This window comes from Dendrobium catenatum, unplaced genomic scaffold (assembly GCF_001605985.2).
Source record: "Dendrobium catenatum unplaced genomic scaffold, ASM160598v2 fragScaff_scaffold_65, whole genome shotgun sequence".
NCBI classification, from domain to species: Eukaryota; Viridiplantae; Streptophyta; class Magnoliopsida; order Asparagales; family Orchidaceae; genus Dendrobium; species Dendrobium catenatum.
The window spans coordinates 353,394-367,145 of NW_021318527.1; the positions used below are offsets into that span (position 1 = coordinate 353,394).

The 13,752-nt window shown below is 32.4% G+C and overlaps 1 protein-coding gene across 1 annotated transcript; it reads left to right on the forward strand.

Annotated features, from left to right (window-relative positions):
- The first annotated feature begins 412 nt into the window (after positions 1–412).
- Positions 413–1,087, forward strand: LOC110112207. The gene has a single exon (XM_020844350.2). It carries the CDS (start codon positions 413–415, stop codon positions 1,085–1,087), a length of 675 nt encoding a protein of 224 aa, XP_020700009.2.
- Positions 1,088–13,752: the final 12,665 nt, after the last annotated feature.

Consider the following 13,752-nt stretch of genomic DNA (forward strand, 5'->3'; position numbering starts at 1 on the left):
TTCTCAATAAAGGTACTCAGAGGATTGCTTCAATCTATGGTAGTAAGGATGTTTATAGAAGAAGATTGCTTTTGGAAAGGCTAGAATTCTTTGCTAACAAGGAACTTCCTATGGTGATTGGAGGATATTTCAATTGCATCCTTTTAAGTGAAGATAAAAGGGGAGGGAAAAGATTTAAACTTTCCCTTGGATCCAAAGAAATGAAGACTTTTCTTGCTAATAATGACTTACATGAAGTTGGTTTTGTGGGACCAAAATTCACTTGGTGCGAAAACAAACAAGGGCCGGAACGTATCCTTGAAAGATTAGATAAGTGTTTTATAAACCCAGCCGCTACTACTTCATCAATCATCTATGTGTTAGGCACTTAGCACGTGTGGCTTCGGACCATTGTCCGATTATCTTGAACGTAATGGTTCATCAAACAAAGGAGAGGATCTTAAGATTTGAGGATGTTTGGGCTCAAAAAAAAGCTTCTATGGCTGTGGTGAACAAAGTTTGGAAAAAGAAATATAGAGGAAATGCAGCCAACATTTTGAATTGTAAAATGAAAAATTCAATCAAAGCCCTTTACTATTGGAGGAAATCTAAAATGCAGAATTTACTTTCTCTTAAAAAGGATCTTTTGATTCAAATTGAGAATCTTCAAAGGAAAGAGGCAAATGAAGTAAGTCTTTTGATTGAAGAAAGCTGGATGCTAAAGGCTAAAGTAGGAGAGTTCAACTCCACTCTTGCAAAACTTGATACTTGGTGGAAACAAAGAGCTAAGGTGAAATGGATGGTGGAGGGAGACCGGAACTCTAAATTCTTTCAAGAATTTGCTTCATCTAGAAGAGATGCTAACTTTATTTCCAAGATTAAGAATGAAGTTGGAGAAGTGGTAAAGGAACAAAAGCTTATTGAAAATGCTTTCATAAAACATTTTCAGGAGAAATGGAAATTCCGAAGATGCATTCTTGAAGATTGGCCTTCTTCATGGAGCTGTCTAGATGAGGAAGATAGAACTTCTTTAAACAAATCCTTCTCTATTGAAGAAATGGAAATTGTTATAAAAAATAGTGGTAATAATATCTCTCCAGGTGATTGAAGGTCAATGTGGATTTAGACAAGGATGTCCCTTGTCTCCTTATCTCTTCATCCTTTGTGCTCAATTTCTTTCTAATGCCTTCAAACAAAAAGCTGACTCATTGGGAGTTCGGATTTTTTCAAATGGGCCTTCCATTTCTCACTGGTTGAATGCAAACGACGTTATCATATTTTCAGAAGCTACCTTGAAGGCTACCAAAGAAATTAAATATATTTTGAGTAATTTCTGCAGTTGGACAGGTTTGTCTATCAACTCTATGATTTTCAGCAAACTTGTAAGAAGAAGAAGGAAGAAAGCCATTAGCCGATTGTTGAATTTAAAAACTGTAAATAAATTAACCTATCTTGGAGTAACTCTTAATTTGACAAGGTTAGTTAAACAAGACTTTCTTTTTATTATTAATACAGCATTGAAGATGACTAATATTTGGGGGAGTAAGATGATTTCTTTGGCTGGAAAAATTCTCTTAACTAAAACGGTTTTGCTTTCATTCACCACCTTTCATTGTACTAAATCTCTTGTGCATAAAAGTATTCTAGATGAGTTGGATAAGATTTGTAGAAATTTTATTTGGAACAAATCTAATGGAGGTTATGGTTTACACTATGTTAATTGGTTAACTATGTGTTTACCAACTAAATGGGGAGGTAGAGCTCTTCACTCTTGTTCTACTAAAGTTGGCCCAATGAGATCCAAATTGGCATGAAAATACATATATGAGAAAGATTCCTTTCTTCACAAAGTATTCTTCCCTAAATATGGAAATCTACTCGATAAGGTAGATTTGAAAAAATCTGGCTCTAATTCCTAGAAAATCTTGAAGATAGGTGGAAAATCATTAAGGCCATTTATTAGATGGAGGGTGGCAAATGGAAATGACATTGATGTATACAAAGATACATGGATCTTATACAAATGTTTGAATAAGTGGCCAACATTCATTTCTCCTCCAGAAGACAGCAGATTTCCTGTTTCCAACTTTTTAAAGAATGGAAGATGGAACGTGGAGCTAATGAGAAGGATTATGAACGAAGATCTTGTAAATCTTATTTTACAAACCATTAACCCGGTTAATAATGAAGAAGATAAAATGGAGCTATTTCTTTAGGGCAATGGTAGATCCTTATCAGCTATGGTGTTTGAAAATTTGGTAAAACATTCTCAATCAGATTATTACTAGAGATGGATAAAAAAAAGCAAAACTTAATCCAAAAGTGGAGACTTTTTGGTGGAGGATCTTTAATAATGGATTGCCTACCAATGATTTCCTGGAACATAGAAGATTGCAAAGGTTCAATCTTTGCCCAAGAAGCTGTAATGTTGCAGAAAACAGAGATCATTTGACAACAAATTTCCATAAGCTGAGGGAAGTTATTTCTCAACTCAAGGAATGAGGATTTTCTTTCAAAGAATTTCATTCCTAACAAGATTGCTATAAGCACCTTTCTATCCTAAATCCCTTTATGATTAATCTCTATTGTTCAGTGGTATATTTGGCATAGAAGTCTAGGAATAATCTAATACATAATGGGAAGGATGATAGCACATTGTATATTGCTTCCAATGCAATAAGCTTTGTTTCAATCTCTGTCCAAGGAATTAGTAAATACTCGGGTATATGGGATGTCAACTAATCTTCAAGGTTGTCTTTATCTCATTGGCACCCCCCTCCACCTGATTGGCTTAAAGTGAATGTGGATGCTTCTCTTCTCTCAAATTATAAAGCCAGAATTGCAGGTATATTTTGTGATCACAAAGGAAGATTCCTTCTAGCTTTTGGTAAACCGTATATCCATTGGGATATCTATTCCTTGGAACTCCTTGCTACTCAATCCATTAAAGAAGTGTTGAAGGATTGGATGTTTAAATACAAAGGTATTATCATAGAAGGAGAAAATCATAATGTCATGGAATTCTTGAAGATGGCCAAACTAAAGGAAAACACAAGGTATGAAGATACTTTTCTTTTTGGCGAATTCAATAACGTCATTTTCAATTGTGTTGATAGAAGTTGTAACAAGTTGGCATATTTATGTGCTAACTTTGGTGTGTTGATCCATTTTATTTGGGATGACATTACTATTAATAAGATTCCTTCTTAATTCATGTCATTGTTAAAGGAGGAATCTACTGTTTTTGGCTCTTTAGGATTGTAATAATTTCTTTGTTCCTTTTCTTTTAATGCAACTTTCTGCATTTCCCTCAAAAAAGAATTGCAATATTCATTTAAGTATTCTTGTGTATCTATTTGTAATTTAGATTACACATTCTTATTAACCATGTTGGGATTTGGATTATTGTTGCTCTTTAAATGTACAAGTTTTGGTTTTGCATGAATCCAAATCAAGTCCATAAGCCCATTGTCAACTTGTTCAAGTCCTTGTTCAAGTTTGAGTCCATGTTCAAATATGAGTCCAAATATAGTCCCCTACTTTCCTTTCAAATCAAGTCCAATTCGACTCTTCATCTGAATTTAAATTGGATTATTTATATTGCCATTTTAAATTCAATTATGATCTTTTATCAATGTATTTGAGTTTAGTTTAGGCCCAAGTCAAGATCCTTTGACTTTAGTTCATTTAGTTTTGATTTATCATCGTCCAATGTATGAGTTCCATGTGGTCTTTTTGAGTTCAAATTTAGCCCAAATCGAGTCCAAGTCTCTGTAAATTCAAGTCCACATTCAAGTTTAAATTTGGTTGTTCAAAGTTCAAATTTATTGATATTTGAATTCATAAGTTATGTCATCCTTTAAGTTCAATCAATTCCAAGTCCTCCGATTTAGTGAAAATTTTGGCAGCTTACCGGCGTTTTCCCCGATTAGGGAAAAACCAAGAGTCATAGCCTGCCCATCACGTCAAAAAGACGCGCATGGTCGGTGTTATGAGACACCACAGCCATAGTTTTCTTCCCCCACCATGCCAAGAAAGACGTGCATATAAAATATATTTTTGTTATGGGAAATGATGTTTGATCTGATTTGGATCGCCCGAATCAGATAGAGAATTTGACAAGGAACATGTTTTTTATGTAAGGGTCCAAGAGAATTTTGGATTGCGTTGCATTGCTCTTTCTAATTTCTAATTTTCACATAATTACTGTGTTTTGAACTTTTTCCCTCGGCCTCTATCATGTCTGATCATGCACTGAGAATTGTGTTACGGCTTGCATCAAATTATTAGTACCTCTAATATAATTTTAATCATCAAACGAGCTCATTATATCGATGGACTCATCGAATCAACTATTTTATCATTGTCACGATCTATTATCATGATGTATTCATTGAATTATATATAGGGTCATAGAACACCACGTATTAGTTCTCATGTGATAATATTTGAGAAGGGCTTATTTGAGAGAAGTGCTGGTTGGAAGTATTAGTCACCCTTTCTTATAGAGCTGTCCGTCTAAAATTAAGTAGTTTGGGTAGGTTGTTTAGGGTTTAGGATGAACGTCTTTAATCAATTGCTGAAGCTCACGATCAATAATATCCTATTTTTATAGGGTACATAACAAGTGAATAATTGGTGATGTGATCATTGTGGTTTGAGATGTTAGGCCTGTAGTTACACTCGCTTTCTCATGCACTCATAAATGGGTGTGGCAACCTTGATCATCAATCTCAAATTGTATTTAGGGTTTAGGGTTTTACAAGAAAGCAATATTGTTCAATAACTTGGGCCAATATCTCACGTATACTCTTTAAAACAATTCTAATTATAAAATGCGAGCTCCAGTTATCGTAAACATTTCTTGAGCTATACAAGGTTATTTAGTGTTTAGGCTTTAGTTGAGAACAATAATAATCCATATGTTGGAAGCATCCACATTAATGATGGTGGTATGTTGAAGTCTAATAGCGCTAATATTGGAGGTATAGTAAGATGTTATTTAAGTTTCAGGGAGGCATTGGAAGCTCATGGTGACTATTACTTCTTTTCCAAATATACAAGTGACTTTAAGAAAAACCCTTAATCACTCATACTTACTAGGTTTGCTCCATTTCAATCTTAGGATAAACTTCTTCCAAACTCATCTTTTATCAGTCTCAATGGACAGTCAATAGTATGAATATCCAAACCTTCTTCTCATTTTATCATTTTCTTGTTAATGCAATGTAATTGAATATCCAAACCTTACCCTCTCTTCTCGCTTGCCTTCTCAAACAAGCCACAACATTTGGGGTAGGAAATGGCTTAAGATTTCAGATTTAATATATATAAAAATATAGTTAGTGGCCCAGTGTTGCACATGCAGACCCAGCATCACAAGTTCAATTTCAAATTATTATATAACAGAGACTCCAATATCATAATGACATTTTCTGGCACTGCTTTGCTCTCCAGCTTGGCATTGTAGTGCTCAAAAGCATAGCGTCGAAGCACTGCATTCCAAAAAAAATATATTTTTTAACACTTCTTAAATTTTTTTAATTATTATAATCTATCCACCTTAGAAAATTGTTGCTCTTAACTTTTTTACGGACACAAACAAACCAATGAAAATAAATTCAATTGGTAACTTCATCAAAATAAATCAATACAATTCAAAACTAAATCAACTCAAATTCATTCAAAAATCAACAAAATAGTACTAATCACTTATCATTCATTGTATTCAAATAATCACAAGTACAATCACAAACAAATGCATATTAATCAATCAACAAGCAATGAAATACTAATCAATTAAAATTAAATGCATAGGATTAAAAACTCTACCAATGGATCCTCAAGGTGCATCCCTATCATGTTGTTCGATCAAACTATAAACTTCAGGAAATATTTGCATCCGTGTTGTTGAAGTAATCTATACAGGTTCTAGTGACCTTCAACAATTCCTTATTCATCTGTCCTACTCGCATACCCTTCAATATATCTTCCAAATCCAACGATCCTTTATCGATAACCCTGCATAGATTTTTCTCCTCTAAATCTAAATCCTATTCCCTATCACTATATCGGACAATAAACCAACCATCTGGTGTCATCATTGTCCACATCTGAAACATTATCCAATCATTAGAAAACAAAGTCCTATATATCTCCTCTCACATTCGGCACACTATGATATGCTTCCCACGCTCACCTTAGATCCTCTCCTGTTGTTTGAAAACTTACTCCTCTTTTCATGACTATCTCTCCTAGGTATATCATCTCCTAGTTATTTCCTACTAATATCATATATAAACTATGGAATAGCCAAATCATTCTGCATCAGTCTTGCTCTCTCTTCTAGTTCTAAAAATTCCTAAATTCTCACTGATACGAGCAAATGCTTCAACTCATCTTTTAAGCCCCAAAAAAATCTATAACATTTTTCCTCTATTACACTAATCAATTATGGAGCAAACATTGCTAGTGCACTAAATTCAATTTCGTAATGCATCATTGTTATGTTCCTTTGCTCTAATCTCATAAAAGCTTCATGCATTTGTTTGGGTTGATAGAGGTACAAACCAGTCTCTAAAGATAGCAATAAATTTTTCCCAAGCAATCTCTATATTCATCTTTCCTTAGAATTCCTCTCTCTATTATCTTATCCACCATCACTCAACTTCTCCTCCATATAAAAAATTGTAAGTGGTACTTTTTTATGCTCTAGACACTACATGCTATCAAATATCTTATCATCCCTCAGTAACCAATCTTCTATTGCATGTGGCTCTATGGCTCCCTTGAATAATGAGGACTTCAACTTATGGAACATCTACAAATATCTATCTTTTTAGTTTCCTTGCTCCCAGTTTGTTTACATTGTGCAAGTTGCAACAAACTATCATAACATATTAGAACTGCTGCAACACTTTGTCCATTCCATGTATCCTGATAGTAGGGCCCATCTATCCACTGATATAACTCTCTTTCCTAATTAATTAACACACAAACTAAACAAATATACATATTCAAATAAAACAATCAAAAGCAAAAATGAAAATCCATACCACCCTATTATTACCCCCTCATAATTAATTCATATAGCTCTTGTTACAATTTAAGTCTTCGAGCAAAAAAAAAGTCTTCAAGCAACCACTCTGATATCAAGTTTGTCATGCCCTAAGATCAAATTTAGAAAAATTATATATTTTAAATATCTTAATTAACAATTAGAGCTTCTATAATTCATCAATAGTAAAAAATGATTAAAATCATATACATTAAAATATATTTTACTATTCATTCACCAAAATTTTATTTACACTAGCTGGAAGATCACTTACAATTCATACTATATCTCAAGCTCCTAACTATAAAGAATAAATAAAATATAAAATAAAATAAATGTAAAAATTATAGATCTCAATCTGCATCACTACACACAAACTTAACCCTTTCTCTGACCTGAAATCAATAAAACCTCTATAATGAGATTACAAAGCCCAATAAAAATCCAATACATAACTAAAGGTATTAATACAACACTCAATAATCAATATGCATGATCTTCTCTATCAAAAAAATTAATAGCATTCAATATTACCAATGATCAGTCATCACTAGTACTATTGAATATGATCAATAATAAAAAAATAACAATCATTACACTTAAATCTATAAATCAGAATTTATGCAAGACTATAAAAGCATCGGTAATCTATAATAGTAATTAGTATATGTATAAGTAGGACAATAAAAGTGGTAAAATAATAGATCCGTACAATAAAAAGTAACTCATAAGTATTGAAATCATATATAAGTCTACAGATGAATCATAAGTATATAGGTGTCAATTTCAATATCATCGATCTTATCTATCTTATATATTATACAATTAATACATGTATGCACACCCACTACTAATATTTTTATAAATATATATACGTTTATATATAGTTCAGCAAGGCAAGATATCCAACTTTAATGTGGTGTTTCAATCTCTTTATTTGTATTCATTGCATCATTATATCATTATCATTATCATTATCTTTCATCTTTATCATTATTATTATATGTGGCTTTCCATAATCATTAAGAGTCAAAGTTAGATATCCATCGGCATAATTCAAACATCAATTATAGGCTACAATCGGGACCACACTACAAACCATTTTTAAAAGAATGTCCATCGACCCACCATCCTACAAAGAATATTATATTTTAACTGTCAATCCCAATTAATTATAGTATTAACAGACAGCCTTCCTTGCATACATATACATACAATAGTTATTTCATCTTAGTGGTTCCAATAAAATGCATTTTAATATATGAAATACAAATCTATTAAATAGAATAAAAACTATAAAGCAGCCTATAGCTTCGAAAAATCGTAACGCCTAGTTTACTCTATGAAATTTAGTAATATTATAATCAAAATATCCACACAATTCATATCTATCACATATAAAAAGTTACATGTTAAAAACTTGATAAATTATAAGATTTTTTTTTCTTTTTCTTTTTTCAAGAATTTAAATTAGTAAAAACAAAATTTTTGAAAAATGATGTTAGGTAATTACAACGATCAAAAGAATTTTCCTAATTGAAGCAATAGACAAAAATTACAAAATTTTGTTTTCTCTCTCCTCTTCCTCTCCCTTTCCATCTCTCCTCCCTTGCCTTCCTGAATAAGCTATGATGTTGGTGGATGAAATGGCTTAGGATTTTTTATTTCAAATATATAAAAACATATCTAGTGGCCTAGTGTTGTAGGGCTTAGACCCATGCATGTCGCAACGTCACATGTTGAGTTTCAAATTATTATAGAAAAGAGACTCCAATGCTACAGTGGAATTTTCTAGCATCATTGTGCTCTCCAATTTAGCATCATAGAGCTCAAAAACACGTCTTCAAGATGCTACAATTCAAATTTTTTAATACTTTTCATAATTTTAGGTTATTACTGCTACATAATTCATAATCAATTATTAGTAATCAAGTTGGCAGTTATCCATAAGCTCTAACAATCATATACCGAATAGTAATAAAATAATTTATATAATATCTTATTTCATTAATATGCCTGTTATTTTTATATGCATGTTATAAATTATTTATGCTAAACATGTATATAATGTAAATTATATGATTCATATATATTAAATATCTTTGTATCAGTTCTATCAAATACTTATATCAATCATAACATATATCTTATGTGAATCATGTCATATCAATTATATAATTTATCATACCTATATTCTTATTATATGCATATGCAAGCAATGTAAGCAAGATAAGTCATCTAGCTATCTATGATATTTGTATGTATCTAGTCTTGTAAGCCAACCTTATAGGAATCAATCTAAATCATATCAGTCTCATTTCTAAGAATTAATCATATCACAAGTCATTTAGGTCAGTTAGCATTCATATCAAAAGTTTTCTCTTCATGTCCGTCAGCATATCATATAATATCAATTTGTCTCCTTATGTATCCCATTTTATATCATTTATGATTAAACTATAAACTTTATTTTAAAGGAAAAATCAATGGCCCACCCTCTTATATAGGGTAAGATATATTCAACTAATTTGAATAAGTCAATTATTTATGGCCAGCAATTTTTATATGGAAAAATTTCACATTATATATAACATAGTACTTAAGTAATATTATGCTTAATGTTTAGTTTATTGCATCAATTTAGTGCATATAAAAACTTTTATATTAACCATGACTATTGGCACTCATAAGAAAAATTTGAAAACTCATTTTCACATGTATATGATCATAATAGATCAGTTCATAAAGACTAACTTTCCAACATTTAATGGGATAGTTGAGCCAATAGAATTTGATGTATAGCTTAATGAGATAGAAAAGAGACTTCATGGAATTAAATGTCTAGAGGACTGAAAGATAGACATGGCTGCATTTCAACTACGTGAAGGTGCTGATGAATGGTGGGAATGCATATGGCATAATAGCTTTGGAGCATGTGCATTAATTCCTTGTGAAGAAATTGAAATATTGTTTCTAGAGAAATATTTTCCTTTGGAAGACCGATCAAATCTAAGTAACGGTTTGAGGAAGCTCAAGCATGAAACAAAATTAGTCCTAGAGTATGAGACATTTTGCTAGAATTATCATATTTGTATCATCTATTGGGAAACATGAAGATTAAAAATTTTACAACTTCCTATTTGGCATGAGAGAATATATTAAAAGAAATTTATCTATAGTGAAGTGCACTACATTCAAAGAGCTAGTTGATTGGGTGATTCATATAGAGATAGAGATAATGCTTGTGATGAAAAAGCTATTGGAAAGCGAAAGACAACAGATAGTCAACCACCTAGAAATTCACAAAAGAAACAGCATAAGAGCCATAGGGGAAGAAATCCAAAAGTAATCCTTGTTGCATACACTAAAGAAAATTTCATTCAGGAACTTATAATTTGGTCATTAGGAAGTGCTTTAACTACCACAGCATCTAAAATAAAGCTAAAGATTGTCCGCTCAAAGCACCAGATCAAGCGAATCCTTTAGCTAATTTAGATAATTTCAGGTATTCGCATCAGCATGGGTGGCAAAAATTGCAAGAAGGATGCTATTACAAGCATAATGAGATAGGGAAAGGAAAAAAAGTATTATTCTCAATCCGAACAACAATCCTTGCAAGTCCCAACATCTCAGTTGTACCAGCAACACCTTATTTCCTAGTATCAAACACCATGACCTCTAGTACAGGAGCAGCCCAGATAGGCAATCCCCCTTCATGTCTTCACCATGATGCAATAAGAGGCCTGTGAAGCTCCTGATGTGGTTACAAGTATTATTTCTCTTTATAAGCATCTAAGAAAGGTTTTGTTTGATTCGAGGGCATCACATTCATTCATATTAAATAAGTTTACATCAACTGCATCAGTGTCTCAATTGAAATCTCACTTATCAATTATGATGCCATCTAGAGCATCTATGATAGTCACTTAGTGTGTTCAAGATTGTGACAATATAATCAATAATATGTATATGTCTGCAACTCTTATTCAATTTCATTCCACTAGCTAAATTTGATGCAGTATTGAGAATGGAATGGCTATTTAAGAATCATATTATAATTGATTATTACAAGAGAAGGGTAAATTTTCATATACCCAGTGTGTCAGCCTTAAACTTTTGTGGTACAAGAGGAGTCTTGTCCTATCTTATCTTATATCTACAATTAAAACCCATAAGATGATTTATCATGGGTTATCTTGCTCATGTAATGGATTCCAATAAACTAGGTCATAGTTTATATAGTTTCCTGATAGTTAAAGAGTTTACAAATGTATTCTTTAATTATTTGTCTAGCTTGTCTTCTAATCGTGCGATCAAGTTCACTATAGATCTAGTACTATTTACGACTCTAATTTCTAAAGCACTGTATCATATGTCAACAGTCGAGTTTCAAGAATTATTGGATAAGGGATTCATTAGATCTAGCATTTCACCTTAGGGAGCACTAGTCTTGTTTGTGAAAAAGTAAGATGGAAGCATGAGATTTTGCATTTAGTATAGAGAGATAAATGAGGTCGCCGAGAATAATAAGTATCCTCTATCTCATATTGATGACCAATTAGACTAGTTGTAAGGCTCTTTTGTCTTTTCCAAGATGGACCTTCGTTTGAGATAACATCAACTGGAAATCAAGAATGAAGATGTGTTGAAGATAGCTTTTCAATCTTGATATGGCCACTATAAGTTTTTAGTCATACCCTTCGAGTTGACTTAAGCCCCTACTGCTTTTATGGATATGATGAATAGAGTTTTCAACTTGTGCCTAGATTGATATGTGATAATATTCATTGATGATATTCTGATCTATTCTCATACTGATGAGGAATAAACCATGCATCTTAGGAATGTATTAACTATTCGTTAAAATAATAAGCTTTATGCTAATCTTACAAAGTTTGAGTTTTGGCTTCGAGAGGTGGCATTTCTTTGTCATATTATTAGTGAAGTTGGAATTTTTGTGGATCTTGCTAAGGTTAAGGAAGTAATGGATTGGCCGAGACTAAGAGACATCACCGATATTCATATATTTCTTGGCCTAGCTGGTTATTACTAATGTTTTATGGAAGGCTTTTCAAGTATTGCAGCCCCACTGATTAGGCTGACCTAGAAGTCTGTCAAGTTCAGATGGTTTGATACATTCGAATAGAGTTTTAAAAAGCTCTAGAGTTTTTTGGTGTCTACTCCTATTCTTAACATTCCTTCTTTTAGACCTATATTGATGCTTCACATTAAAGCTTGGGTTGTGTTTGAATGCAGCACAATAAAGTGATAGCCTATGCATCTAAGCAGCTTAAAGTGCAAGAAAAGAATTACCCTTCACATGAATTGGAGCTAGCTGCGGTTATTTTTACACTAAAGATCTGGATGAATTACCTTTTTGAGTTCATTGTGAGGTTTTCACTTATCATAAGAGCCTGAAATACATTTTTACTGACAAGGAGTTGAACTTAAGGTAAAGGCAATGGCTTGGGTTGAAGAAGGGTTATGATTTGCAGATTCAGTATCATCTAGGCGAAGCTAATGTGGTGGAAAATACTTTAAGAAGAAAGTCTTCATTTTATACATCTTGGATAATAACTCGGGAGATGCAGTTAGTGCATGAAATAGAGCAACAACAGCTTGAGATAGTATTGTTGTTTGTGATTTGTTGGTGGATTTTTGAAAAAGAGGTTTTGAAAAATATTAGTTTTCTTTGGGGACTTTAAAAATGATGTTGAATTTTAATTCTAAAATTAAACGACCCATTGGAAAAGGTATATCACATCGGGAGGTGAAAATAAAATTTCAAAATGGGGTTCATATTTTAGAATTGCAAATCGATCTTGAATATTGTAACCTGATCTAAGAGAGAACTTCGTGTGACCTCGAAGGGTTAGAACAAAGTTCAACCAAAAATCTAGCTACGATAATCAAGAAGTATGATCGTTAAGCTCATATCCAAAATTTTATTAACAAAAGATATATCTCTCCGAAGAGAGAGAATATCGTTTGCTATTAATTCCTCGAATATGATGATAACGATCGTCAACGATTTAAGTTTTCCAAAGAAAGTCAATTGAGTTTTGAAAATTGATGCGGGTTCTAAATCTCCTACGAGCGAAAGTCCTCGTAGTTAATTACATCGTATGAAATTGAAATTTCTTACGAATACTCACGATTAAAATGATGGCAAATTTTTATTAAAATATCTGGTATGAATGATATCAAAGAAATTAAATTTTATAATTTCAAGTGGGAATGGATCGAGATTGAGTAGTTATTTTCATAATCGAGGGAAGATGAGTATGGGACACTTTGATATTTTGAAACAATCCAGAAGTGTCCCAACTTAAACTAAGTGTTGGGCTTTATGTTTTGGATTGAAAGAAGATTTAGTTTAAGTTAAGCATTTTATTAGAAATTTGGGATTATATTTCTAAAGGTTGGGGTCTTATGATTCAAAATTTGCCCCGATTCCTAAATCTAAGTTTAGATACTAGACCACAGTAGTCCGAACCTAACTAATGCAATGCAAAACTTGGAGTTACCTAGGCCTGGATTGGGGAGCCAGCTAACCACCTAGTCGATTTTAAATACATGAGTCTGGTCATTTTATGAATGAGTGGTAGGGCCATTTTTATTAAGGTTCTGGAGAGCTAGGACCAACACCTAAAGATTGTCCTAAGTGGCCTCATTACTTATGTTGGGTGAGAAAATGCTACAGATAGACACAATTA